Source organism: Podarcis muralis, chromosome 10 (assembly GCF_964188315.1).
Source record: "Podarcis muralis chromosome 10, rPodMur119.hap1.1, whole genome shotgun sequence".
Lineage (NCBI taxonomy): Eukaryota > Metazoa > Chordata > Lepidosauria > Squamata > Lacertidae > Podarcis > Podarcis muralis.
Genome location: NC_135664.1, coordinates 42,958,706 through 42,986,607, shown reverse-complemented (window position 1 = coordinate 42,986,607; position 27,902 = coordinate 42,958,706). Strand labels below are relative to the sequence as shown.

Sequence of the window (27,902 nt, the reverse complement as noted above, 5' to 3'; positions counted from 1 at the left end):
ACAATGTATATGCAGCGAAAACACCACCACAATGATGAAATATTAGGTACATTTTTAGTCCTTTAGATTGCTGTGGGAAACATTGAATTTTAACCATTTGGGAGGCATTACACTCTCACCTTAAAAGGTGAAAATATGAAAAGTTTATTATTTCAATAAAGCAACATCATTCAAGATTTGAAAACTACACAGTTATTCATTCACAGTACAAAGTTGTAGGAATTTCTTGTAACCATCACTGTACATTTTACATATTTTAAGTATTACCAGTTTTAAAAGTTGATATAAAGAATAGATTTATTTTGAAAAGCAGCAAAGTCCAATAAAACCAAAATAGAGTATCATGCTCCAACCATTCTGCTGATCACAAACCACAGCAACACTAGAGTAATATCATTACTTTACACACACAAAATTGAATGCCTTACAGTCTAAACATAAAATTTGCCACGACTAAGGAAGGACTGTACAATTAGACGGACATTAAATATTTTGAATCAGGCCTGAGTTCAATACATATAAAGCCATTGGATATACAACTTCCAACTTGAGAGATATATACAACACTTAAAATTGCCTGAAATTTTAGTATTTCAAAGAGAACCTCTTTTTACAAATTTCTGTACAAAGGGAGCCATTGAAGATTTAGACTGGAAGCCAAAATTCAAAATCGGAACCTGCTTGGAGTAATCCTAGCTTTCCCGTCAATTTCTCTTTGAATGCAGATTGTCACAACAAATCTGGTGCATCCAAGTTCAGGTTAATTAAAATTGCAATCATATATTGTAACAGTCGGTATATATTACAATGCCAAAAAGGCAGACCCAGGTAAATTGTTCTTTTAAAAAATATATCTGGAACTGCACAAACCCGGCAAAATTCAGAAGATATCCACAAGTCAATTTTGAAACATCATGTAACCAGGAGCGAGAGAGCAGTTGTTTATTTAGAGTGAAATATCCACCTCATACCAATTAGGCTAGATTGATGAAACTACAGCATACAAAGATAGAAAAGTATTATTTGTATGTGAAACATACATGTGGAAAACTGCAAATCAATTGTCACAAGTTTACACTAAAATAATCCTCAACATTTTCTAATGTGCAAACGACAATATTGCTTACTTGTTTTGTTTTACTGTTGAGAGCCAAAAGCCTTGATATAGTTGAGGGGAAAGCATGGCTACTGAAATATTAGCCTGCCTGTGAATTTCAGTGATTTGTGTTTTCCAAGAATTAAGACTTCTACCATAATATTGCTTTACAGACCCAGCTAAACTGATGTCAAGCTATAACTTTCATTCCTTCCGTTTATAAAGGTGTATATTGGGTTATATCTAATTGGGGATCTGATGACACAATGACACACACACACACCATCTGCTCTGGAGTGTCACCAACTCTCTGCAGCCAATTTTGAGACTGTGCAGAAAGTTGGAGGGGACAGGAGAGGAAGTTCCATTGTGCACATGGAAGTCTCTTGTGCAAATGAAACCCCAGTGTTAGTAATTTTAATAAGGGAGTATCATGAAAGTAACTGAATATAATAAGTGTTTTTTCATTACATGAACTCCTAACCTTGGTTAGGAACTACTCCCATTTGAAAGAGGGAGGTTACTTCTAGTTACATCCCTTCCTTTCTATTTGTATAAATAACACTATAGCAAAGGCGTTCCTCTTAACTGCCCAACTTGATGGCCCATTCAAACAAATTACATTTCAGCTCATGTTGAGTAAACAGGACTTGATCCCTGTTAAATACAAACGGGGCATAAATAAGCAGGTTTATTATCTGCTGCATCTGCTTTCAAAATTACATAATAATTTTTGTATTTCAAGGAACCTGAAAAGCTGAAACTAGGATTTACAGCTTGCTTTACTAATTAAGATCATACTTCAAGGTATTACAATTCATAAGAGTACAATAAATAAGAATAGCATTTGTCATCAAGCATTTACAATCATTGTGTCTTTCATACTCCTTCACCCTCTATGTTTTTTCAACCATCACACTCTTGCTAGTGACACCTGTCAAGTGATCTAAAGGTGTTGACATATCATGTGTAGATTTCCCGTCATTATGAAAAGGTGAGAGTACTGGTGTCACTAGCATTATCCAAACATCCTATTGAGCACATAGCAGCTCCTTTGTTTAGCTCACGGTAAAGGAAAAAGTCACCAGCTATAAAAGCATAAAAACAGGTCAGGGAGATTTTCATAAATGAACTCTACAAGGAATAGTCTATCTCCAAATTCACCACATCTTCTTGCAGAAATGGCAACTTCGTGGAATTTGGAGAAGTTGAACAAACATCTCTGCTAGCAAATCAGTGAAAAAAATCCCTTCCTGACTCCAAGAATACATAAATTATCTTGAAAAAGAACTTTACTAGAGATTTATTTGATAATCTCAGAAAGAACTATTCACATGTTATATTTAACAAGTGTCTTTCTCCTCTGTTGTCTTATGAAAGGTAATCACTATGCTTCTATAAGCAAAAACATAACATGTTGATTTTGTAAGAGACTTTAGTCATGTATCAAGGTGTTTCCTCGTTACATGTTTTTTTCTGCTTGCAGCCTTAGCTCAAATATAATTGTCACTATTAAAAAAAAAAGTGGCCAACAAAATTGCCATTGATCCTTAGGCTCAAAGGTTTGTAAGGTAAAGTCTCCACAGTATTAGTACAAAATGATTTCCCTCCCCCTGCTCTCTCTCAAGCAGTCTCAATGGAATAATGAAATCTGAAAGGCTGAAAAATAAAAAGGTTAACAAGCAAGGCCAATCTCACATGTGGGTATACATTTATTTTTTTTACAACAAACTGGGGCAGGGAGCTGTGGCTGGAATACAAAACTTATAATGTTTCATCATGGGTAGTTGGAGTTGGAGTTCAGCAACATCAAGAGAACCCAAATTTAGCCACCCCTGAAAGAAACCACCCCCAGCCTTGTGTCGTTAAAGAAACTTGTTTTCCACATATTACAGGGAAGCTTCATATTCTGTACTGTTCTGCTTTTTTAAAGAAAAGCTTTACACAAAAATGTAAAGTTTGAGTCTTAAGAAACCTGGAGACCATACAAGGAACCTAACACATTTAATATTCATAAATTTACACACACGAGTTATGTAGCTAATTGAGCATATTCAGTGAGAGTATTAATATAACATAAATAACACAAGTGTTGTGTGTGTTTTTCTTTTTTAAAAACAACAACACAATTATATCACTGGTCCCAGAGATACAAAACAAAAGTACTAAGGCAGCAGCTATAATACAAAGTTCTTAAGATACATTTAACAGTATTACAGCTTAAAATTGGAAATATAATTTAACAAAATACAGCTCACATTTACAGCATAAGGCCCTTTGGTTTCTTAAGCAGCAAATGAAAATGATTCAATCAGTGAAAGGCTTTGAAAAATATGTAGGCTTTCTATAAAACGGTAACTAATTCTTTCCTTCTCAAAATAGCCAGCTATAGTCCAAATTATGTAAGAAAGATCTCAAAATTCCCAGGAAAGAAAGAGTTAAATGTACAGTAGAAATAGCAGACAGGGTAGAGACTGGTTCATCCCCCAACTAATTAACCACATAAACTGTTCATTAACCACATAAAGTGTTGCTTCCATTTTGGGGAAAACTTATATTTGAAAGAATCCTTTAAGGGCGATGCAAAATGGTTGTTCACTCCAAATCTGACTGCAGAAAATTTTATATTAGCCTTTCAAGTGAGACTAAACATTATGTATACAATGATTTGGCATACATTAAACAACCTGCCTTAGTCAACTGGTGCATCATCCAACTTTGTAATTTATTCAACTAAACTAAAACAATTCACTGAGGTCTGTTGAATGTGATCAAATTTAAATTCAAAAGAAGTATGCATCGGAGGGATGGCAACCTCTTACTTTTGTCTTAGAAGTAACCAGAAACTTGGAGTACGAATTGAAGCTCTTTTCCTACTAGCAAGCCAAATTTCAATGTGATCAAAGTGACTTCTAAATTCTGAGGTCATCCACCTTTGCTTCTAGGATGATCCAAAACAGATTAATTTGCACTTGTATTCCTTTAGTGCTAGATTTTCAGTGTAGACATAAGCATGATTATTTACTTACTTTTTTAAAGACCTGACTTTAACATCACCATGCCAGCATAGCAGCTTCTATGGTAGGGACTGAAATTTTGGCATAATCAACTGGAGGCAGGTTATGTAGCATGGTTACCTAAGCAGCATTTTTCATTGATAAGGAACACATCTCAACTGGGAAAATATCACTCCTACATACCTTATTTTCTGGGAAGATTGTAAGTAGCAATCTAGTGTCGTCATGTTCAATCTTGTATGTTTATAGCAAGTTCCAGACTAATGTATGCACCCTACTATAAGGTATTATATTATACCAAGATGTATTTAGAACTCAGTATCATATCAAATTCAGACAATACAAGATCAACAAGAGCCCAGGGTTTGAAGTCTTCCAACTGCTTATCAGCAATTACAACCTACTGCTAATTTTTATTAGTTAAGATGTTTATTTGTAAAATAACATGGTGGTCAGAAGACACATTTCTGAAGTTGTGAGGTATGCGGTTTTAATTTTTTTCTAACTCTGGGCACCTGGATTGACACAACCTGACCTCAAAACTTTGAAATTAGGGGCAAGAGAGATCACTTTGTGCCTAAGAAAATTAAATGCATAGGCAAATGAAAGTGTATTACTAAGTCGCATCCTGGAAATAGCTTTTCTCTTGTCCATTTTGCTAGATGATGTTTCTTCAAAACAGGTTTTTAACCATACATTAACTCGTTCACAATCAGAGCTATTACCCAAAGAGGTCTTTTAAGTCATTACTAGCTGAGCTGCTGCTTGTCATGCTGTTTGTTGGTTGTGTGAAGTTTTGAGGACTAAAGAAAGGATTTCCCTGCAAGCCAAAGCCAGATTGTCCCATCGCATTCATCTGCGTTCCTAAGGCAGTACTGTTGGAACCCTGAGGAGGTGCAAACTGATTAAGCCATGGGTTTGTTTTTTGTTGCGACAACTGATTCATACTAACTTTAGGTTTTTGAGCCGTAAATAGGCTATCTAAAGCTGACATATCTGGTGGTCTGCTTTGTTGTGCTGGTTGTGAAATTGCAGCTGTAGTGTTCATAGGACTATAAGGTGCCATGTTTGCTGCTGGCATCATATTCATGTTGGTCATTCCTGTGACACTAGCAGTACTGAAGTAATTCTGGCTTGTAGTACCAATTCCCATCCCAAATCCAGACGGCTGAAATCCCATATTAGCATTTAGTCCATTTCTCTTAGCGCTCTCAACAGGGGATGAAAACCCCATTCCAATACCCACTGAAGAAAAGCTATTTGAAGAGGGAACTTTAGGTTTGTTGATGGACTGGCTGGTTAATGATGCCATGCTTTCTCTCAAAGTGTCAGTCAAGTCCTTGGTCTGGAAAAAAAAAGCACCTATGGTTAAAATACTTTGCAATAACACTCAACATAAGCAGCAGCACTAAGGATGAAAAATAGATGGCAGCGCAGTAAGATCATTTTAGGAGGCTGGAATGCCATATTGTACGAGCAACTCAAAGATGAGTTTACAACAGGGGGTGCTAACCTACGACCCACCAATAACCTTTTCACAGCTTTCCAAAATTTATATTTCTTTTTTAAATTAACCATTCGGTTTGCTGCTGTGATGCTCAGTAGTTCCGTGGGCTTGGGGAGGATTCCAAAATGTCCTAACACCCGCCCTCAATCAGTACAGGTGATAGCAGCACTGTATCCAGTAAGTTGTCTCATGTTTCCTTAATTCACGGGTGCTTCTGCTTTACATAATTTCCTAGAGATTGTATCTCTTTGCTCAGCATCATTGCGGCCAGTGTGGTCAGTGCCAGCTGACAAAGAGTGAGTGACACCAGCAGTTAACAGCAAAAGGGAGACTGAGTATATACTGCTCCCTCCTTCCACTTACCAGATTATTCATTTGGAGAGAGTAAGCTGCAATCCATGTGTATGTTCCCTGGCATGTTTGTGAGACATACGTGCATACTCTGTTGTGTATGGGATGTGTGTACATGTGCATGCTTATTGTGGGGTGGACAAGTCCCTTTTTTGCCATGCCCACCATTGGCATGTACACCCATACAACAGGTTGGAAGGTGCCAGTGTAGCCCTCAAGTTGGAAAAGATTAACAACTCCTGGTTTACAAGTAAATGTATGTGGTTACGTTTTTGCATTCACACATTTGCAGCCCAATCACTTTATTAAAACAATGACTTTGGATGCTTATATGCAATTGCAATTTGAGATTTGCAACTACTGCAAATTTTACAGGATAAAACTTATTTTTATTAGTTAGCTGCAATAGGACCAAAGATTAGAATGAAGACTGAATCCATACCTGTTTGACTGGGGCAGTAACTGTGTGAGGCTGAGGTTTAAGTGGCTGTTGGTTTTTCATTTTTTGTGCTTGTTCTTGCTCTTTTGCTAACTTTTGCTTCTCTTCAAGTGTAAGCGATCCCTTCAAAAGAATACATTATTAGTGAGTGGCATCAACTTCAGAGACCTGGAATAGGCCCAACATCTATTCAGTATTAAAAATTATTCAAAAAGAGAAGAGCCTTGCTTATTTTTGTTTGCAAAAGCATTTCTCAAGAACAAAAAAATAAATTCCTCAGTAGACACACATTATGTTTTCTCCTAACAGGTGAGTTTAGTATCAGTTTTAATAATAATAATAATAGTAATAATAAACTGACTTAGGTGGAATCTACACACATATAAAAACCGTTCTTAAAATGCTTATTTAAAGTGGGTTTTTTCAAAAAAATACTGATTTTTCCATAAGGCTCACCATCACCATCTAGTGTCACATTGTATATTGCACTTAAAACACACTTAAAACGTTGTATTTGCAGCTGTATAGCAGAGTCCGTGGTTGCATCCAGATATAGTCCCCTCCACCTGCACTCTTTTTCCTTTTTTCCCCCTCACACCTTCCTCTATTCTGTCTTGTGCTGGAGAAGAACATATCTCTGGCTTCTCCCTTCCCAATGCACATCTTCTTAGTCCAGGCCTTTTCATTTTCCCACTGCAGATTTACAGAACGATTAAAGTACTATTTCATTCAGCTTGCAACTGAGGTTGGTGCTTGATCAAGATGAGAAAACTGTCCATTTTAGCCTAGTACTGTCTACACACTGACTAACAGCAGCTCTCCTGGGTCTCAGGCTGAGGTTCTTTCCATCACCTTGCACCCAATACTTTTAGCTGAATGTATCAGGGATTGAATCTGAGACGTGCAAAGCATGTTCACTACTCACTGGGTTATGGTCATCTTCCTAAGGTGCAAGCTCTGATATTAGAGGTGGCTGAGAAACTAGCTGATGGCTGAGTGTCATAAATAAAGAATGAAAATGAAACCTTCTTGTAACTTGCTTGGCCAGTATTTTCTTAACCCTTTTCTACAAAGTTCTCTTTGGTTCCAATAACGCCCACCCACAGGCACAACGAAAATCTGTTTGTACAATGGGACTTCTGGTTTCTCTTCTCCCCACTGCTTCCCCCATCCAAGCTTCCAGAGCTGATTTTAAGAACATAAGAAGAATCTGCTCGATCAGGCCAATGGCCTATCTAGTCCAGCATCCTGTTCTCACAGCAGCCAACCAGATGCCCATGGGAAACCAGTAAGCGGAACATGAGCACAAGAGCACTCCCTTCCTGTGGTTTCCAGCAACTGGGATTCAGGATTGCTGCCTCCAACTGTGGAAGCAGAACACAATAATCATGGCTAGCAGCCATTAATAGCCCTCTCCTCCTTGTATTTCTCTTATCCTCTTTTAAAGCCATCCAAGTTGGTGGCCATCACTGCATCCTGAGGAAGGGAGTTTCATGGTTTAATTGTGCTGGGTGAAGAAGTACTTTATCTGTCCTGAATCAATTTCACTGGATGTTAACCCATTCTAGATTAAAAGTAATTCTAGCCAATATTTCAATCTGATTTAAAGATGCAAGAAATTCGACCAATAATTTGATCATTCTGATAAGTGCTTCCACTCTCTTGCTGTAAAAAAAAAACAACAGTTTGGCAACAATCAGGACCACTATTTCATACAAGGCTCAGCATCATCTCATGAAGAAATGCTGATTATTTCTATCAGAAAAACACAGGGGACACCATCTCTCTCCAGCACCCCCCTCTACATAAATTTGAACAACTGAGTACTTCCTATTCCTGACCTCACACATCTAGATTCTGAACTCATGACTAGCAACCCCAAGAAGGAAGGAGTGCACATGGGTCAACCAGGATCCATTTAAATTGGGCTTATTGGGGAGCCTTGCTAGACCAAGATACGTAGCTCAGGATATAGAACCCCTGATAAGCATACTGTTGAAAAATTCCTTCTTATTTATACCTCGCACAATAATTTATAAAAGCTTACCTTTCTCTTATTTGTCAACATTCCATTCTCTTTACAATCAGGTCCACTAGTTAAGATATCTGTTCCTAGGCTGCTAAACACCTTGTCAATCTGTTCAAATTAAAAAAGATGGATGAAGATGCATTTAACTTTAAAAATAATTTGATTAAGCAAATACTGGAATGATCCAATAAAGACAGCTTCTTGCCTGATTGCCTGTATTTTTGGCTTTTGTTTCTTCAGGTGGGCTCATTGGATTAGTTATATCGAAAGATCTACAATGCAAAAATACAATTGTAACAAGGTGTTAGCAAATAGTTTCAGCATAAAACCAACCCCATAAAAATGCAAATTATATGTCCCATCTTTAACAAGACAAATGGTAGACAATTTGCTGTAATGAACTTCTAATTCAGTGTAAGAGAATATGTGCTTTGATTCACCTATGGGTGAAGAATTTGCAAGCTACTTTACTTTGCATAAATCCAAAATGATTTCTAATAGTAATTTGTAAAGCTTATCAGATAATTAAAATATAAGCAACATTAGTTACTATTTGATAGTTTAAAAAATCTCCTTAGAAAAAGATCTTCACCTCTTCGGCTTCACCTGTTAAATAGACAGCACCTTGCCCAAGAGTATCTATTTTACTTGATAATACCAAAAATGTCATTGCATACTTCTGAAAAATATATTTAGTTGTATCCAAACGTGTCATTCATTCCATGAATGGGACAGCTTCCCATGCTCCTCCTAAATCTGCTGCAGAGTGTTTCCCATTCCTCTGGAACAGACTTGGGGAGTTGCAGGGGCAGGATGAGAGCTGAAAATTGCTGCCTTCTCCGTTTCACTCATGGAAGTCTTATGGTTTCATGTCATCCTTAGTAAGAAAATCTATGTTGTAGGTGGGGAGTGTTTTTCAGCCTGAAAGCCGCATTCCCTTTTCGACAATGTTCCAATGTGGAGTGGTCTGGGAGCTGCATTTAGCTGGAGGGTTTCCATCCCTGCTGAAGAGCAATAACTTGTCTCCCAATTTTGTTTCCCTTTAATAATAGTTTATTCATGTGACAAAATAGCAAAACCAATAAAAAGTATACTCAATATATATATATATATAGTATCGGCAGAGCTAGGACTGAAACAATTGTGCTAAGGAAGAGATTGCTATCTGGTCTTAGATACTGCAATTTCATTTCTAAACAACATAGAAGGGTCATTTGGTTAGCATGGTTGATCTGCAACATAAAAATTAATATTTAAATTAGTGGGAGACATAGTGGATTGATTCCTTGAACATGGAAAACTGGTGTTCCAAGTTCTGCTGTTGAAAATCATTGGTGACTAACCTACCTGACAGAGTTGTTGTGAAGCTAAAAACGTGCTCTGAACTTCTAGAAGAAAGATGAATACAAATAACCAACCAACCAAAGAAAGGTTCTTCAAAAATGGCATTTAAGGAAAGGTTGGTCCAATTTGTTAATTCCCAGTCTTTGCCAATACTGGGAACTGGATGGATATGCAAGAAATGCAGATACCAAGTTAAAAACCCATTTATTATAAGGAAAACCACACTAAAAAATATTTGAACTAAAAATTTGAACTAAAAATATAAAAAGGAAGCTTGAGTGGTATAACAAAGACACTTGAATCTTGAATGAACAGTGAAAATTTTCAAATTAGTTTGGAAACTATAAGACTCTAAACTATCCTCTAATTCACTGTACATACAAACAAAATGCACACTTACTTTTGCTGTTCTTGCATAACATGGATCTGTTCAAGTTTGGTCTTATGCTCAGCTTCCAATTTACATAACATCTCTTTTATGACTGAAATGAAGGAATTAAACTAGAAAAGAAATACATGTATTTTTAATTATTATTTTAAAGGCTGTGCCACCATGAGCAGAATACAGTCACACCTCGGGTTTAAGTCACTTCAGGTTGAGCGTTTTCAGGTTATGCTCTGCGGTGACCCAGAAATAACGGAATGCGTTACTTCCGGGTTTCGCCGCTCGCGCATGTGCAGACGCTCAAAATGATATCATGCGCAAAAGCGGCAAATCGCGACCCGTGCATGCACAGACACGGGTACCGTTCACATCCAGAGGTACCACTGTATGCAAACAAGAAATATTCAAACTAGTTCCTAGATCTGCTTTCATTTATTAAATTATTAAAAGCTAAATGTTGCACAGCAACTATTGTGTCCCTCAGATTTAAGTTGAGGTAAAAAGACAGAATTTTAAAAGTATTTTAAAAGGCATATGCTTTTATTTTTCTAAGAAAATAGATCAAAGTAGATAACAATGGAATACAAACCCAGTAAAAAACATGAAACAAACAAGGCAGGGAAGTCAAAGATGATATAAAAAGCAGCCTGTAAAATGAACAGTTATAAATATTTGTCCTCGTCCATGCATTTGATCCATATATCTTAATAGCTGACTTTAAGACAGAATATGAGACAGGAAACTAAATATGGATCCCTTGAACATTAGAACACCCACTAGCTAGAGAGAGAAGTTCTGAGTACTGGGATCAGAGAGGGAAATACATTTCTATCAGCAAATGAAGATAAGAGTTGTTGAAAGAGAAGGAAGAAACTGGGCAGCAGAATTAGCATCCAAGTACATGTGAGAAGAAATGGTTCACCATATTTATGTAGAACTGCAATGGATAGCAGCAGGATACTTTCTGCTTTATAGTGGCGTACAAAATGAATAGCATTTTACAAAAGCGTTGCAATCTTACCTATAGCTGCAGTTTTTGGTAAAACATGAGACTCTCAGGGTGGTGGGTTCAAGCCCCACGTTGAGCAAAAGATTCCTGCATTGCAGGAGGCTGGACTAAATGACCCTCGTGGTCCCTTCCAACTCTTCAGTTCTATGATTCTAAGTCCCAATGAAATCAAGGATACTTACAAATAAACACAGGAGAAACATTATCCTACCTGGTTTAGATTAAGATTGTTCTCAATGCTGAGAGGAATCAGATGGGGCAGAACCTTTCCTGCAAGTTGCTCTTTTGTAATTCCCAGTTTCTTATGACTAAACGTACATTTGTAGATACCTTTTATGAAACATTAAACACAATGATTTATCTAATAATCGTGCCTTCACAAAGTAAGATCATTATATATTCCTTTGAACCAAAGGCTAGGTTAAATTATCACACAAACTACAATTTACACCTTTCTTAAAAGGCGGAAATGGAGAAACAAAAAGATGCTATATTAATTATTTCTATAACTGTGGGCATTGGTGTGAACTTTAAAAGTTAAACCAAGTCTTTACAGCGTTTGACCAAATTAAAAGAAAACAAAAAATATGGGATATTATTTTTAAAAGTTATAGACTTGTAATACCTTGTGGTATTGTACATTTAACAGTACCACAAAGATTAATACCACAGAGAGACTACTACAGACAGCACAAGAAACAAAATATCATGTTACCTAGAATTCCCATAAGGACTGCGGGTTCCTTGGAAGGAATTTGTTGCAAAAAAGGCAGAATATCATCAAGAACGAACCACTTATCCAAGTATTCCAAAATCTTTCCCAAACAGACTAAGGAATTTACACGTACCTAATGAATATAAAAACAAACCCTCTAAACTAAACTTTTATAAAAATAGAGAAAATGCTTGAAAATATCAATACAGGAGTTTTAAGATTTTCCAATAGCCATATGTTCACAGGATTTGAATTTTGAGTTAATTTCATATAAACAATTAATGCTTCAATCCTAAACTTACTTGCCTGAGGGTAAGCCCCATTGTACTCAATGTGACTGACTTCTGAATAGACCTAATTTCCCAAAGTAAAGGATTTAGGAAGCAATGTGATTTATCTATTTTTACACACACAGGAACATGCTGGTTGGGAACTACATGTTACAGTAAACATACACTGCTGCAAACAGTATCCATGTGCCAAGCTCTCCCACTCAATTGTGTACTATTACTTAACCAGTGGTATAAGTCACAACACATTTTATTTAATATAGCCTACCTTTCAACCCAATTTTGGTTGCCAACAGATAAAACACTATCCAACACACGATATATAAGAGAAAAAGCAACCCAATGTCCTTACTTCTTTGAATATTGTAAAACAACCAAACTATGGGTGACATCTAACAGTAGTCATACACAGAGTAGACCAAATGAACTTAATGATTTCACTGGGCCAACTCCAAGTAAGACTAACATTGGAAATTAACAAAATCTTAACTATGACTATGAACAACAAAAAAAGGGTCTTGAGGGTACGAAAAACATATTTTGGCATCAGAGTAGGGAACCTGCAGGAGTAATCAGGGGTTGTTGTTTTTTTAAAAAAGTTCTTTTTAAAATAAACATGTTTTCAAGGGCTTATGAGAGTTACAAAAAGTTTGGGCATTCATGGTATCACAGCAGAGACCCTCCTAGGAAAAATCTTTTGTTTAATGACAAATTAGGAGGGCTCTGACAGACTCCCCCCCCCAAAAAAAAACCACTGCTGGGCACAATCTGTGGTCTACAAGTTAGTCTGCCCTACCTTAATCTGAAGAATGAAAATGCTCTATTATATAATTCTTGATTTGATGAATCCACCAAATTCAGTACCACTTAGGAAAGGCAGGTCTATGGTCACACAATAGTATAAGTCCAGTTTTTCACTATATATATAAATCCTTCAAATTTATATATAAATTTATATATCCCATTGGGGTTCTCAATGGAATAGACAGCCTATGTGCACAGAGCTGTGTGCAAATAGGCCCCCACATCTGAAGTTGAATGCAGAGATGTTGGGAACTTCCCTCTCCATTTGTTCATGTGGGACGGAGGATTCATTTGAATCCCTTTATAATGAAGCATAACTTGCAATTGACCAGGATATTATTTTTTTTAAAAAAGAAAATTAACAGCAAAACAATTTCAATATGGTTTTAAAGACTTCTGAATTTTCAACTTACAGCAAGAGATGATGTTTGTAAACAGGCATTTTTAATTCTTGGTATCAGTGAATTTTTCATTGATGGATAGTCTATAAGGTTGGCAAACGTAGGAATTATGTTTAAGCAGAGTTCCTGAAAATAAAAGTATCACAATTAGTATATATGAACAATATGCAGTTTTTAAAAATAATACTAAGTCCACAGTTCTGTCTTTCTCTCTGTCTCTAAAACTAAATAAACTATAGCATTTTATTTATTTGAAACAAAATTTAGAATTCCACATCCTTAAGAGTTCAGAGCCGCTAATAATAATGAACAACAATGTTTGGCCCTCTTGCCACAGCAAGCACAGCCAATAGTTGGGGATCAAGGGAGTTGTTGGCTTACAACATCTGGAGGGCCACAACTTCCCCGTTACTGGTGTAGGAAAGCCTCCCTTATCAATGCTATTAAAATATTCCTCTAGTAACAAAATGTCCAAAATAAGATGATTAAGCTTGAATGCTGCCTGCAAATGTTTTAGGAACTTTATACAATCACACAGAGAGTGTAGACTTCCACGGGTTCCATGAATCATGACTAGAATGTTTAGTAGAGGGAATCCTTTTATCAATTCTAATTTTCCTAACTTTTCTCTCAGAAAGGGCTTCTGATTTAGTGTTGGCACCACTGATGTGATTTTTTGCCTGTACTCTCTTCCCCCTGCTGTTCCCCCGCACCTATCTCCTAGAGCTTCTCTCAACTCCCTGGAACCATTTTCAGGGGTTACTGCAAGTGGAGTAAGCACAAATAGAAAAACAAATAAAAATGTGAGAAGAGGGAGTTCCTTTCAGTAAGCAAATCTCCAGCTAGATTTTCCAGCTAGAATGAAGCTGAACAAAAACTGAAATTACCAGACCTGAATCTGAATCGAAGGTGCTTCTAATGCTCGATAAACCATTGGTAGAACACTGTTCTTTATTTCTTCAGGAGGTGTTTTGGTTAGCAGCAAGTCCATTTTTTGAAGAAATATCAACAGAATCTGTTTTTAAGAAATGCAGTATTGACATGTGTCAAAGCTTTAATTTTTGTTAATCACTTCCAGGGTAACATTTGCTATTACGTTATATAATCAAATATTCATGTAAACATAGCAAATGCACACACTCACCATGTTGCTAGCCTGGAAGCATGGAAAATAAGAACATTCTGACATTATTTAAAGATAGTAATCCAATAGCATACATTTGAACTTTCCAAGAGTACATATACAAAGTGCAGTGTTCTAGATTGACAGACAATATATACCCGTTCACTAAAAGTCCAACTAGTACCTAACCAATACAACTAACCAATACACATACTGAAATATGTGGCTGCTTGGAAATATTACTGGCTGTTAAGCTTAATATCATCATCATCATCATCATCATCATCATTCCCTGCCTTTTTCCCTGACAGGAATTCAAGGTGACTTACAGATAAAATAAGAACAACTAAAAACATGGAAATAATAATGATTAAAAATCAATTAAACATAAAAAGAATATTAAAAACATACAAATAATTACAACAAAAACAGTATAACACAAGCTCTTTCCTTAAAACAGTCAGTTCCCAAAAGCCTGTTGGAAAAAGAAGTTCTTCACTTGCCAGTAGAAGAACGAAGGGAGCCAGTCTAACTTCTCTAGGGAGGGAGTTAGTCTGGAAGCAGCCACTGAGAAGGCCCTCTCCCACATCTCTACCAAGTGTGTCTGCGAGGGTGGTGGGACCGAGAAAAGGGCCTCCCTCCCCCCAAGATTTAATAACCTGGTGTTCAAAAGATAGCCCTAAACAAGATAGCTCTAAAAAACTGGGTAGATGGTTCATATGGGACCAGAATTATGTTTAAGACAGAAATGTACCTGAATTGGTTCCTGCTGTTTAAAGACAGGGTTGAGATCAGGTAGAATTAACTTTATATACTCTTCTTTGGAACATTCCTCTGCAATGAGCAGAACATTAGGCAGAACAAAAGGTACCATGTCTGGGTTCACAAATTCGGATGTCAAGGCAGGCAAAATCCTCTGCACTATAACACGCTGAAAGAAAACAGACATTATTTTGTAAGGAGATGAAATTTCTTCAGAAACCTGCAAAAAGCATGCTATTCCTATGTATTGCAAGGAAAACAGAAATTTTGCAAAATGTTAACAATATTGGTATATATCAGTTTGCCTTATAGCACACTTTATAAAATGCCAATTTAAATGAGGAACTGTTAAGGCCTTTGCTTTGCTTTGCTGTATTGTTTTTAACACTTGATTGGGAGCCGCCCAGAGTGGCTGGGGAAACTCAGCCAGATGGGCGGGGTATAAATAATAATAATAATAATAATAATAATAATAATAATAATTATTATTATTATTATTATTATTATTATTATTATTATTATTATTATTATTATTTCTTACTCCAAGAACACTATCATAGAGCAGCAATGCATGTTTCAGCTACAAAAGACACAGAGTTCTGTGTCAGTACACATGTCTAGTAAAATAATCTGAGATTGCTGACCTTAGGCAATTTTGGTAGAACTTTTGGCAGCCCTTTAAAAAACTGTGACTTTTGAAGATTATCCCTTTGGAATAACGAATCGAAGTACTGTAGTGTCACCGCCCCAACATCATCAAAGAATGGTATCTAAAAATACAGATTTATTTTTTTAAAGAAAGTGATATTTGAGGTCATAAGCATGGTATATATTAAACTTTTTCAAAAGCACCATAACATTTGCAGCACAATCTTTTCTATGTCTACTTGGAAAAAAGCCCCATTGAATTCACTGGAGTTTACTCCCCAGTAAGTAGGTATACAATTGCAGACTTAATACAATTAAGTTAAACCTGAAAAAGCATATATGAAAGAGAACAAATATAAAATCTCAATTAAATAACAAAGATGGGAATAACACTAAATGGAAATTTTTCTCTTTTTCATATATAGAGAAAATACCTATTATCTAGCTTTGGCAAAACATCCTCCTCTAAAAGAAGAGAACATTTTACAAAATAACAGTTACAGTTAATCAATGAGTGCTTGTTATCGGGCAATAAAGAAGAAGGTTTAATCTCCTGAGTTGAAAATTTTAAACCAGAATGTTGTTTTTAAAAACCCTTCAAAATTTAGCAGTTAAATGCTGCTTATTAAAGCACTTTTAAAAAGGTTTTTCTTATATTATACAGCTATTTTAAGTACTCTTTTTACCTTAGTCATTTGGTCAGCATCTGGTCTGACTGCAGGAGCTACGTTTAACAGTAGTTTTACATGCTCACGGACTTCTTCTGGAATGTCTTGAAGGTTATTGGCGCCCAAACGACTAAGCTACATAAATAAAGCACATGCATTAGCATTAAAACAAAACCCTGCATACAGTATGACTGGAATAGCACTTGGAATTATGTAGTTCAGTTGCATGAATTCATTGATCTACTTTAAAAAATCATTAAAAATATCCCTGAACTACATGGAAGGTAGTTCACTTAATTGCTAGATAAACGAAATATGTGTTAAGTTCATTTTGGGGGTAATATACCCCTGCTCAATTCATGAAAGACAAACCAAGAGCTTCCCCAGTGTGGCAAATATTCCCACTTCTGCACCCATTCTACATCCATTTTAGATGGTTTCAGAGACACTAGAACAGGTCCTGTAGCTGATTTTCCTTATCCCAATACAACACAATCAAACTTATGAAAATGGGAGTAAAACACATATTTCTACTTTGGTGATGTTTCTTATCAGCAAGGATGAAAGAAACTTTAATAGGGTCTTCTCACACACAGGTGAATCCAGTACCCTGAAACGTGGTGATAACAGGCTCTAAAGCATGAGGCAAGAGTTTTATTTACCCCACATTATTGCTTTCCATGATGACAGACAAGCCACCTCCTTAACATTACAAGTTAAATGTTCTTTTCATTAACATAGAACCAAAATACTTGTAGACACTTTAATACTTTTTCTTCATAATACTTATGTATTCAAATGTGAATTTAACAAACAGACCCATAAAATACCTGATCCAGCTGTCTGCTGAAACTTTTATAAATATCCTGTTTGTTGACCTCAAAAATAGGTTTTCCATTATTAAACACAGCATACATAATTGCTCCTAGAGAGTACATGTCACTGGCTGTCTCACAGCTCACTGAGAGGATGTATTCAGGGGCCAAATACTCAGGATTTGGAAGACACAAAGATGGTAAGTTTGGATCCCATTCTTTACAAGAGAACTTTGGCTGGGGGAAAAAACAGCAAAAAGGTTACAGAAACATAATTTAAAGTGTAAGTTTAAAGAAACGTAGCTGGAGTGATTTTCTTTTACATTAATAATGACCTAAAGAGATCTAAATCACTCATGATACCTGAGAGACGTTATCCATTATATAAGGTAAGTAAATCCTGTGTTTACTCTGAGTGCATCCATTTTTAAAGTTAAGTATATAAGGTCTTTACCATAACACATTAAGAAAATATAAACAGAACATACTTGTCTGTTTCACATTAGCTCTTGGCTAGGTAGCAAGATTATCTCCATTAGCAGTTAGGTAGCCTACCTTCAACATAAATTAAAAGCACTTAACTGGTATTGAAACACTCAATGGTGGTGTTGTTTTATTGCGTGAGGGAATTATTCTACTATAACAACTCATGACTTCACATATATTAATGAGCAATATGCTACTCCAAGAAAGACTGTATAACTTAGGAAGAGTAAGCTGCTTAATTCTTGACTGTGGTCGTATCCCTAAAGTTTAATCCTGAACTCAGCAGGTATGTAGCTAAACATTAAGAGCTTAATTAAGAGTCCCAATGTTTCCAGGTTATCTTTAACTGACAATGAAAAACAAATTGAAACCTTGTTACCTCTTGCTCAGATGGATTTATAGATGAGATGCTGAAGTCAAATCCAGTAATTTTCCATGCTCCACTTTTATTCAAAATTATATTTTCAGGAGTAAGGTTGCCATGGACCATTTTCACACTGCTATGTAGAAATGACAAGCCTTCAGAAACCTGTTAGGAGGAAGATATTCTTGTCAGGGTGTTTGTTTTAGAGCATTTGGAATAAGCTTAGATATGATGGTATTTGTTGTTCTCCTCTTTGAGAAACAAATAATCCACAGAAGTGAACTGTTCCTGGAAGTGCTGCGGCTGGGGTAAAAAAGAAAGGGGTAACAAAGTAGGGAGATTCAAGTCCAGATCAATGACCAACACACTTTTACCTTCAATCCTTTGCCACAGCAACAGCCAATAGGCACAGCTGTGTCCATGGCAGCAGTGGTTTTGCAGCAGACCCGGATAACTTGCATAGCTACTATCTAAATATTCCCACCTTTGTCTGATAACACCACACAGGATTTGGCAGATCGTCATTTGGCATTTTAATTTTCCTCACATGGTTAAGAAAGGTATCAGCCATTTGTTTTTATAGAATGGGGTGGAGAACCTTTTTGTATCCTAAGTGTCAGAGGGCCTCAGTGGAACACTGTTGAGGACTGCATGCCAGTGTTTGGTCCTGGGAACATACAGGTCTTTTTAACCAGCCCCCACCACCCGCCCCATATCCAGCTTACCCATACAAAATTCACTGCCCCCTACAGGATACACACCCCCTTTACCTTCTGCTCAACCCCTCTCGCCAGCTAATCTTGGCAGATCAGCCTAGATTAGGGTTACTTGGAGGGTTACTTGAATCCTCATTGCAATGCTGGGATGGGGATGAAAATCACATTCTCCCTGTACATACCTTCTTCCTAATCTTCCCATCCTACACACTTGATCTCTTACTTTAGACAGAGGACATTCCTATCTGTGTCAACAATGTTTTCAGTGCTTTACTGGAAACCACATTTCTGGGGTCTCTGAATTTCTTGGGGAAGCTGCTGAGAGCTGTTGAGGACTTTTGAATGTTTCCATAACTATGTGCACAGATTCAAGCACTGCAGAGGATCCAAAAATTATGCAAGAGACAGTGACCACTAGAAAAAGGCTAAAACCATTGGTAGAAAGGTCCTGCTCAGTCATATCTAAATAAATAACTGAAATAGGATGGTACGGTGGGAAAGTGGGCATGATATGGGGAGTGTAGGAGAGGTAAATCCAGCAGCCTAGAGGTTCCCCATACCTAAACTAGAGCATATAAAGTGTGAGGAATAAAATATAAAGGTTTTCTGCTACAGCTAATTAGTTGCTGTGACTTCTTAACATTGCCTTCTAAACAGACGAGGGAAGAAAAAATGTTTCTGCAGGTGGCTATAGTGTAAATTTATTGCCTGGTTTATATAGGTTGATGGCTAGATATTGAGTGCATTATACCCACCCATGTGTAAGACTACCAGCACTACAGACAGGTCACCAATGTGCATACCTGAAGCAAGCCATATTTCATTTCTACATCAAAAAGTTTGTATTCTTTGATGTCAGATGGTAAAGGTGAGGGAAGATTGTCCCAGCTGCCAAGTATGTTAGCCAAACTTGCGCAAACTGGTTCTGTACAAAATGCCAAACAGTCCCTAGAAGGAAACAAATATCCTTAGTAAACACCCCAAATATACTTCAGAACAAGAGGTAAGTAGGTATATAGGTAGACTTTGACTTTGTGAACAGCAACAGTTAGGAAATAGACATTATGATGGTGCAGGATGTTCAAGAAAAAGCACCAGGTGTTGGGCTTCTTAACAGCCTGAAAAATGAAACTCCATGACAGTGAAATCAGCATTCAACATAATATAAATTTCTACTGCACCAGAGAGGGGGAAGGTTCACAAGACCTTCAGGGAATCACGATGAGAAAGTGAAGAACAGAACTCAAATAAGGACAACATGAACTTGGTGAGTTTTGCTCTGCCAAACAGCAGAAAGGAAAGCAGAATAAACCACATCAATTCTATCTCTTAATCACTAAAATAATAATGAGGATGTGAATACTTGGCATATATTCAGAATACGGATACACATTGGACAATTACACAATTTCTTTTGGGAGACGTGGATACAGTTTCCAGAAATTAGATTGTGTAGATTATTTAATTTTTGGAAAGTTTTGAGCATGTATGAAAACTCAAACCTATAATTGTTTTAGTAATAAACTTACCTGGATTCTTCCAATGGATGTTGCACAGTCAGCAGCCGAGGATGTCGCAGCCTTGTTAGCTGCTGAACTCCTCGTTTTAAGGAATCAATGATTTGATCTTTCTCAAATTTCTGATATTTGTCTATCAGCTTTTTATCAAAAACAAAAACCGCCACTTCCTAAAAATTAATAAAAAAATATTATTAGTGAACTATATGAAAAACTAAAATGCTACAAAATAATAAAATACTTTTCAATAATAATAAATAGCTTTTGTTGTCTTTCAATTTTAAAATAAATTAGCCACTGCTATAATAGTGTTTCCATCCTGTCTTTACATTATTACAGTGGGCCACTTCAGAAGTTAGGTGTGTTTGTGTGTGTGTAAATACAGGGGGAACTCACAGGAACTCAATTCTGGCACCTCTCAGGTGGGTGCTATTGCCATTCTAAGAACTAGGGAAGTGTTAGTGGTGCGTCCCAGCACCTCTTTTTCTAGAAAAATAGCACTGTATTGTGTGTGTGTGTATACACCCAAGGAAATTTTGAAACGTTGGAGATTTGGCAGAGGGAAAATGGCAGGAAAAAGCACCCTTCACCCTTCCTTTGCAGCCCATCAATGCCAAATTCTGCCCTACCCCACATAGCAACCATATTAACATGGAAAGTTTGCTCCTTAATGTTAAGTTGTACTAACAAATTCAATATTCTATTGAACAATAGTTTGTCTAAACTGCATATTATATTCTCTTCCAGTAACAATTAAGCAAAACGGAAGGTGTTGTGTTAGATTCCCACAATGTCTACGTATTAATTACCAATAATGTCCAAACAGATAAATGTCAGACTGCATCTCTATTAGATAGGCTTGCCATACGTTGGATATGTCTGACGTATACGTCCAGGGGGAATTTCTGCTGCAAAGCAGTGGTTCGCCCTGGATCTTCAGCAACACAACTGAATAATTATGTTCACTTTTTTTTACCAACAGCTCAACAACTTGGGTCACATCTCAAAACAAAACAAAACAAAAACTCAACAACTTTAACATTTTCCTAAAAAAATATATGGCAACCCTATATTAGAACACCACAAGACTTCTAAAATTATCCAGGAGGTCTTGCTCAAAGTGTCATCAGGATGTTACACATAGTAAAACTACAGCAGATAGAAGGGACTTATTCACATTGAGCATTTCTCATGGAAGAAACATGTCAGAGCCAACTCTGTTACAAGATTTCAAAATATTCTAAAATATTTTTCTTCAGAACAGAATTGCATAGCTACCAGTGTTGTTGTTGTTGTTGTTTTAAATAACTTTAAGGTTTGCTTCTCATCATCAGTGGTAGGCAAGGCAATTTGCTACTGGCAGTTTAATGTGCTCATTTATCCTCTGTTCAACCAGCAGTTAAGCTTACTCAAGAAGAGTTGTAGTAACGAAAATGAATGTAGGAGCACTGGACAGACAGCAACTTTGGAACAGCCACCAGTCACAATGCCACTCACTGAAACCACACCCACTTTACAAAAGCATGAAATGCTGCAATTCTAAAACACACTTCCTTGGGAATTAGTCCTACTGAACACAATGGGACTTTAAACTGAACATTGAACTGCACTGCTAAATAAACATAGATTGCTAATGTTGTTTATACTATTTTTTCCTTTGCAGTCCACATTTATAGCACGGTTCATTTACCAAACAAGTGCATTCAGCACACTGCAACCCTTTTACCAAGCTGCTATGTTTTTATTCCAGTAGTGTTTCACTTTAGTAAGTTTCCTATTGACATTTTACCACTACAACTGGCATTATATTAATAAATTTTTGCTCTTTGTTGAAAAGATGCACAATATTAGTTATTTATCCACTTTAACACTTGTTATACCAGAGTGCAGATACATATATTGGTATAAGTGCCTAGAACTGGAAACTAAGTTTCAAAGGTATGTTGCTGAAAGACATTTGAATAAATCTAGAACTTTCAATCCCTTAAAACAATTGAGGTACTTTGTTCTGAAGTTAAATATATAACTGCTAAATCAAGCGGAGCAATTTGTTTGAAACAAATCAAAGGTACACACAAAACCCAATATAAATTACAAAGGATTTGATGTATCTATTTGCAAACAGCCAGAGCTACTTGGAGGTGACCAATCTGAGAAACTATGACTAGAACATTTAATTCTTTGCTATTCTTTCAAGATCTGTTTAACCTCAAGGACATTGTGCAAATCATATGAATGCGTACGGTGCACTGTTGGCACATGTCTGTCTTGAGAGACAATGGCGTGTGCCTCTGGGGTGAATTCAAGAAGCCACTGTGTTAGCAGTACTGAAGTGTCCTCCCCAGGGTGCAAGCCTGTGCAGTATGTCTGGAGGTCCTGGGTTGCCAAAGTGACAGAACCCCCCTCTTGGCCTCACTGATGTGGTCCAAAGGAAAGAAGAGCAATATGTTTGGCAACAGCTTGGTTGCAAGAGTTGCTGGGAGAGGCAACATCCAACTGGGACTCCACTCCAGATTTGTGTAGGGTTTACTCTTTAGCCCTTTCTTCTTCCAAGAATGTCCCGCAAGGCAGATGAAGTCTGTCTTTGCATGCAGGGGAAGTCCCTAACTCACCGAGGGTTTGAAACCCATTGGCTACCCTCACTTGGTTTAACTGGCCAGTCAAAGCCATTTCTGGCATGCTGACAGCTTCTAGGAGTCATGGGTGAGAGATGAGTGCTGAGTGGCAAGCAAAAGTGGACAAACTACCTCAGTTGGAGCATAATGCATTCCCAGCAGAGGTACACCTCCTGCTTTAACACCCCATACAACTTATATAGCAGAGACACAAAAATGATAAGTTACACATACTGTGATTTCTTTTTCTACAACTGTTAAATCATGTATTCTTAGGCAATTGTTCCTTAAAACATCATTGTAACGACATGAGAAGCAATACGTATTTCCCTCCTAAAACCTCACCTGTTTTGTTGATTTTTTAGTGCCATTAAAAATCTTCCAAGCAAGCCCATTGCCACCACTAGCAATATGTCGTCCAACATCAAATTCCCTGGTAACTGGATTTCCCATGACTGCACTAGTGACATCTGCAGTCACTTTCGTAACCGTGCTCTTCAATTTGTTTAGCATGGACTCCATTGTTATGAATGTACTGTATGCTAGGACATTTACCTACACAAAAAAAAGAAAAAAGGAAAAAAGAAATCTCAGAATCCATCTTGGAAATTTTGCTAAGCAGAACATAGACTCTAAATGTTATTAAGTAAATGATATAAATATTTAAGTCTATGTTTTTCGAGCTGGCATTCAATCTCAGTACTTATATCAACTGAAATATGCTGTCTCAAATAAGAGCAAAAAGCAGCAGTTGAAAATCAGTTTCTATTCCTGTTTGAAGCTGTCAGTATGAGAGATGAAAACTAAGTTGCTACATTTAACAATTTTTAACACAGTTAGCACTTTCTGTTATAATTTAGGTGTTAAAGATATCAGCTGTTTTTCTTTCACTTGCCCAAACTGTATCCAAAAAAGGATGAATCAACAGATCATGCACAGGAATAGGCAGACAAAGTTAATATGCCAGTTAGGTCCACCACAGAATTTATGAAAAAACAATTAACCACTAGAATTAACATCGCCTTGATTGCAAAACAATTGAAGAGCGTTCAGGGTGTGAATTAGTTTTCATATTTGACATATACCTGGATGTTTAGAATGAGTTCATTTAAAAGATTAATTGCTGCAGTTGGATAGGCCAGCAAATATAACTTTTTAAGCTGAGCATTAAATGTCTGCTTAAGAAATTTAGAAGTACGCCCAAGTGTCCTGAGACTACTTAAATAGTTTCTATCCATTACCTAACACAAACAAATCACTGGATCCAATACTCTTATCTTATCACCTATTGTACCTGTGTAGCAGAGTATACTTGTACAACTTTTGGGGGTGAACAGGGGAGCTGCAGGGGGTAGTTGAGAAATGCAAAGCCCCACTACACAAGTGAATTTCTGTCACACTTAGCAGGCTGACCGCACAATTGAATCTTACTCACATAAAACTGTTGGATGTCAGCTTTCCAATAAGCAGCAGATAAAATAGTACCAATATATCATTTAAACTGTAAAACATTCTTCTTCCAATTGATTTCCTTATAAAAACCATGCATTACTTGCATAAGCAATTCAGAGCTTATAATGGATCATTTGCTGCATTTTTTGTTTTCTTGTTTCTTCTTAAAATGTTGAGGATTTATGGTGAAATATCCCAGTATACATGTGCACACTTTGTCTTTCTCCCTCACACACTATATTATACTTTACAAAAGGTTAATGAATGCTACTTATCTATTAATATATAGTATCACCCATAAGCCTGGAATGCCACCCTACTTTTAGCAGGAAATTTTTTAGTTTTCAATGTTATTTACGGTTTTACCGCAGTACGGGATCTACATTTTAAACTAGTAAGTCATTCAAGAAAACATACTCTGATGATATTGCTGCATTATTATGAGCATCACAGCACTGAATTTAGTGGTTCCTATGGGAATTCTTAGTAAAGAATTCAGAGTACTGCCACTAGCAACTTTCCCCAGGTGGTGTTTTCAAAGAGTAAGATTTCCATTTAACTGCTTACTGCTGCCAACATGCCTCCGAGGCTTACTGACTATATTTAAACTGAATTGTCAGAAGAAAGTTTCAGAATGGACATTGAACACTCAGTGTAGGAGGCACCGGAAAACAATTATTTCCTATACAGCAGTAGCTTAATGAAGGCTGTTGCCTTAAAAGAGGAGGTGTGGCTTAGAAGAGACACCTGACAATCCTCACAAGGGCTTTGTCACATACAGTCCTGTAATAAGCAAGGGAAGTACACATAATATGCGCACAGATGCTCTCACGCCCCATTTGGATCACAAAAGCTCCAATTAATGTTCTACATAACTCACTCGTGTGTGCTTCTGTCAAAACAAGCCTTCAAATATATTTTCACGGTAAAATCTACCGTTACTGGACACTTCAGCAATATTTGTGCGGGATACTTTGCATTTATCACAGCAAGACTGGTTTCATCTTTTAACGAAGAACCTTTGCTGCTGAAATGAGAGCGGCAGTGGAATAAGAGCAGAAACCTTAAAGAGCAATTAGGGAATGTCAATACCTCGACCAGCCACCCCTCAGCACGGCAGAGCAGCCCTCCCTCTTACCTGAGAAAGGGTTTGAGAGCTCCTGCCACACCGCAGGCAGATAGGCCCCTTGCCTTCCCTCTCCCCAAGTCGGCTGACAGCCACTCGGCAACTGCCTGTTCGGGGGCGGCGGCACAAAAGGGAAGCTCCCCCACCCGCCAAGCCCTCTTGCCCCACTTTGTGAGCAGCCCAGGCCCAACCCTACGGTTCTGAGGAAGGAAGCGAGCAAGCCCTTCCCTTCTCCGCGGTCTCAAGGCCACGCTCGGCCCCCCGCCGCAGCAAACAGCCCCGCGGGCTTCTCACCTCAACCTGAAGCGCTGCCCCACCGCGGGGCGTGGTTGACCGTGCCGCGACCCCCGGCTCTGCTACGCCATGACGGCCACCTCAGCACAACCTAACCTGACCGGTTCGAACACAGTATATATATATTTATTTATTTCTCTCTCTCGCTTCCGCCTCCGCTGCTGTCACTGGGAGAGAAAACAGGGCACGGGAGCTGAGGCCGGAAGTCGAGCCCTAGGAAGCCCCGCCCCCTCCGCCTCGCGCCGCCAACGGTGGTTTCCGCGAGGGCGGCAAGTTTGATTGTCAGGGCGACGAAGCGCCGGCCTGGCCCTCTGTCGAAGAAGCGACGCGGCGGGTGTGTTTGTTTTGCCCCCCACCCCCCGGGATACTTTCGAGCCTCCGCGGTTGCCTTTCCGTTCCTCTCACAGCGAAATAAAGCGGTGAAGTTATGGGAGAGGAGGAAAAGGCGTAACAGGTTTAAGGCCGAGGAGGAGGAATATATACGGACTTGGTTCTCTCAGCGGAGTGGTCCATGCAAGTGGGACAGGATAACGGACCCATTACAGTGGTACCTCAGGTTAAGTACTTAATTCGTTCCGGAGGTCCGTTCTTAACCTGAAACTGTTTTTAAACTGAAGCACCACTTTAGCTAATGGGACCTCCCGCTGCTGCTGCGCCGCCGGAGCCCGATTTCTGTTCTCATCCTGAAGCAAAGTTCTCAACCTGAAGCACTATTTCTGGGTTAGCGGAGTCTGTAACCTGAAGCGTATGTAACCCGTATGTAACTGTATTATTAAAATACATACTGAGTGAATGTACCACAAAAACGGCAAAAGGAATTCTGTGTAAGTATGTATGTGGACGCAGGTGGCACTGTGGGTAAAAGCCTCAGCGCCTAGGACTTGCTGATCGAAAGGTCGGCGGTTCGAATCCCTGCGGCGGGGTGCGCTCCCGTTGTTCGGTCCCAGCGCCTGCCAACCTAGCAGTTCGAAAGCACCCCCGGGTGCAAGTAGATAAATAGGGACCGCTTACAAGCGGGAAGGTAAACGGCGTTTCCGTGTGCGGCTCTGGCTTGCCAGAGCAGTGATGTCACGCTGGCCACGTGACCCGGAAGTGTCTCCGGACAGCGCTGGCCCCCGGCCTCTTGAGTGAGATGGGCGCACAACCCTAGAGTCTGGCAAGACTGGCCCGTACGGGCAGGGGTACCTTTACCTTTTACCTTATGTATGTGGACGGTGGTCAAACTTCACTAGGTTTGTTTGCTTTTTCTATGAGTGTTGAGATATATTTTACTTCTAAGGCAAGGAGCCCCAAGGCATAATGTTGGCCCTCAGGCAGTGTATGGTTTCCTATGGAAATGTTAAGGCCTACAAACATGAAGGTTCTGTGGTAGGCGACCATAAGGAGTAATGACTACCCACAGAGATACCTTAGGATTGTTTCATCCCCTTTATTTGTCAAGGTGTAGCTTTTTAGGAAGATGAATAGGCAGGATTCATCCAATGGGGTGGGATTCTTCCCATTTCCTCAATTATTCCTTTATGCTGCAGCTACAGCTTGAACGAATCTTTATTTGCGCCAGCCATCGGCCATAGCAATAAAACAACAATATGATGTACAAAGAATAGAAATAAAAAGTCAATTATATAAAATACATTTTAGGGTTTTGAATCAAGAGTCATTTATCTTCAAGGGCTCTGGGCTCTCTTCCAGCTTTAAGATTTAAAGTCTTTCAAGTCTTCCAACAAGCTGATGTTCCAAATAAAGGTCTTCCATAGAAAGCAACATCATAGGGTATATTTCACGATTAGTAACCTTTCCCACATCTTGTAATCCACTAGCATACGTCTTGAACAAGTTGGCGTTGTGGACAGGAGTTGCTTCCAAACTACTGTTTTGTGAGGTATAACTGTTTATGTGCACACACGCAAATTGGATGCCTCTTTGTAA

General features: G+C 38.1%; 1 protein-coding gene across 3 annotated transcripts; it reads right to left on the bottom strand.

Moving 5' to 3' along the window:
• Nucleotides 1-120: 120 nt before the first annotated feature.
• SCYL2 (SCY1 like pseudokinase 2) lies at nt 121-26,155 on the bottom strand. 3 transcript variants are annotated; one of them, XM_028745888.2, is made up of 18 exons: nt 25,974-26,155; nt 23,447-23,656; nt 20,499-20,656; nt 19,773-19,917; nt 18,269-18,418; nt 17,419-17,640; nt 16,607-16,723; nt 15,917-16,042; nt 15,265-15,441; nt 14,280-14,402; nt 13,400-13,513; nt 11,893-12,025; nt 11,389-11,507; nt 10,184-10,284; nt 8,645-8,711; nt 8,458-8,547; nt 6,414-6,533; nt 121-5,458 (listed from the first exon to the last, which is right to left on the bottom strand). In XM_028745888.2, exons 2-18 carry the CDS (start codon nt 23,621-23,623, stop codon nt 4,835-4,837), a joined length of 2,763 nt encoding a protein of 920 aa, XP_028601721.2. In that variant the 5' UTR covers nt 23,624-23,656; nt 25,974-26,155; the 3' UTR covers nt 121-4,834. The 3 variants fall into 3 exon arrangements, with proteins under 3 accessions (XP_028601721.2, XP_077790985.1, XP_077790986.1); XM_077934859.1 differs by lacking the exon at nt 25,974-26,155 and adding an exon at nt 25,692-25,910; XM_077934860.1 differs by lacking the exons at nt 19,773-19,917; nt 23,447-23,656; nt 25,974-26,155 and having other exon boundaries at nt 20,499-20,617.
• Between the last annotated feature and the right edge of the window lie 1,747 nt (nt 26,156-27,902).

Coding starts and splice junctions, on each gene's coding strand:
- SCYL2 (XM_028745888.2), bottom strand. CDS start 23,623: ATGGAGTCCATGCTAAACAAATTGAAGAGCACGGTTACGAAAGTGACT. Junction 16,043..16,606: donor ATGCTGACCAAATGACTAAG/GTAAAAAGAGTA, acceptor CTGTATTTTTAG/ATACCATTCTTTGATGATGT. Junction 10,285..11,388: donor ACAATCTTAATCTAAACCAG/GTAGGATAATGT, acceptor TTTCTTTTCTAG/TTTAATTCCTTCATTTCAGT.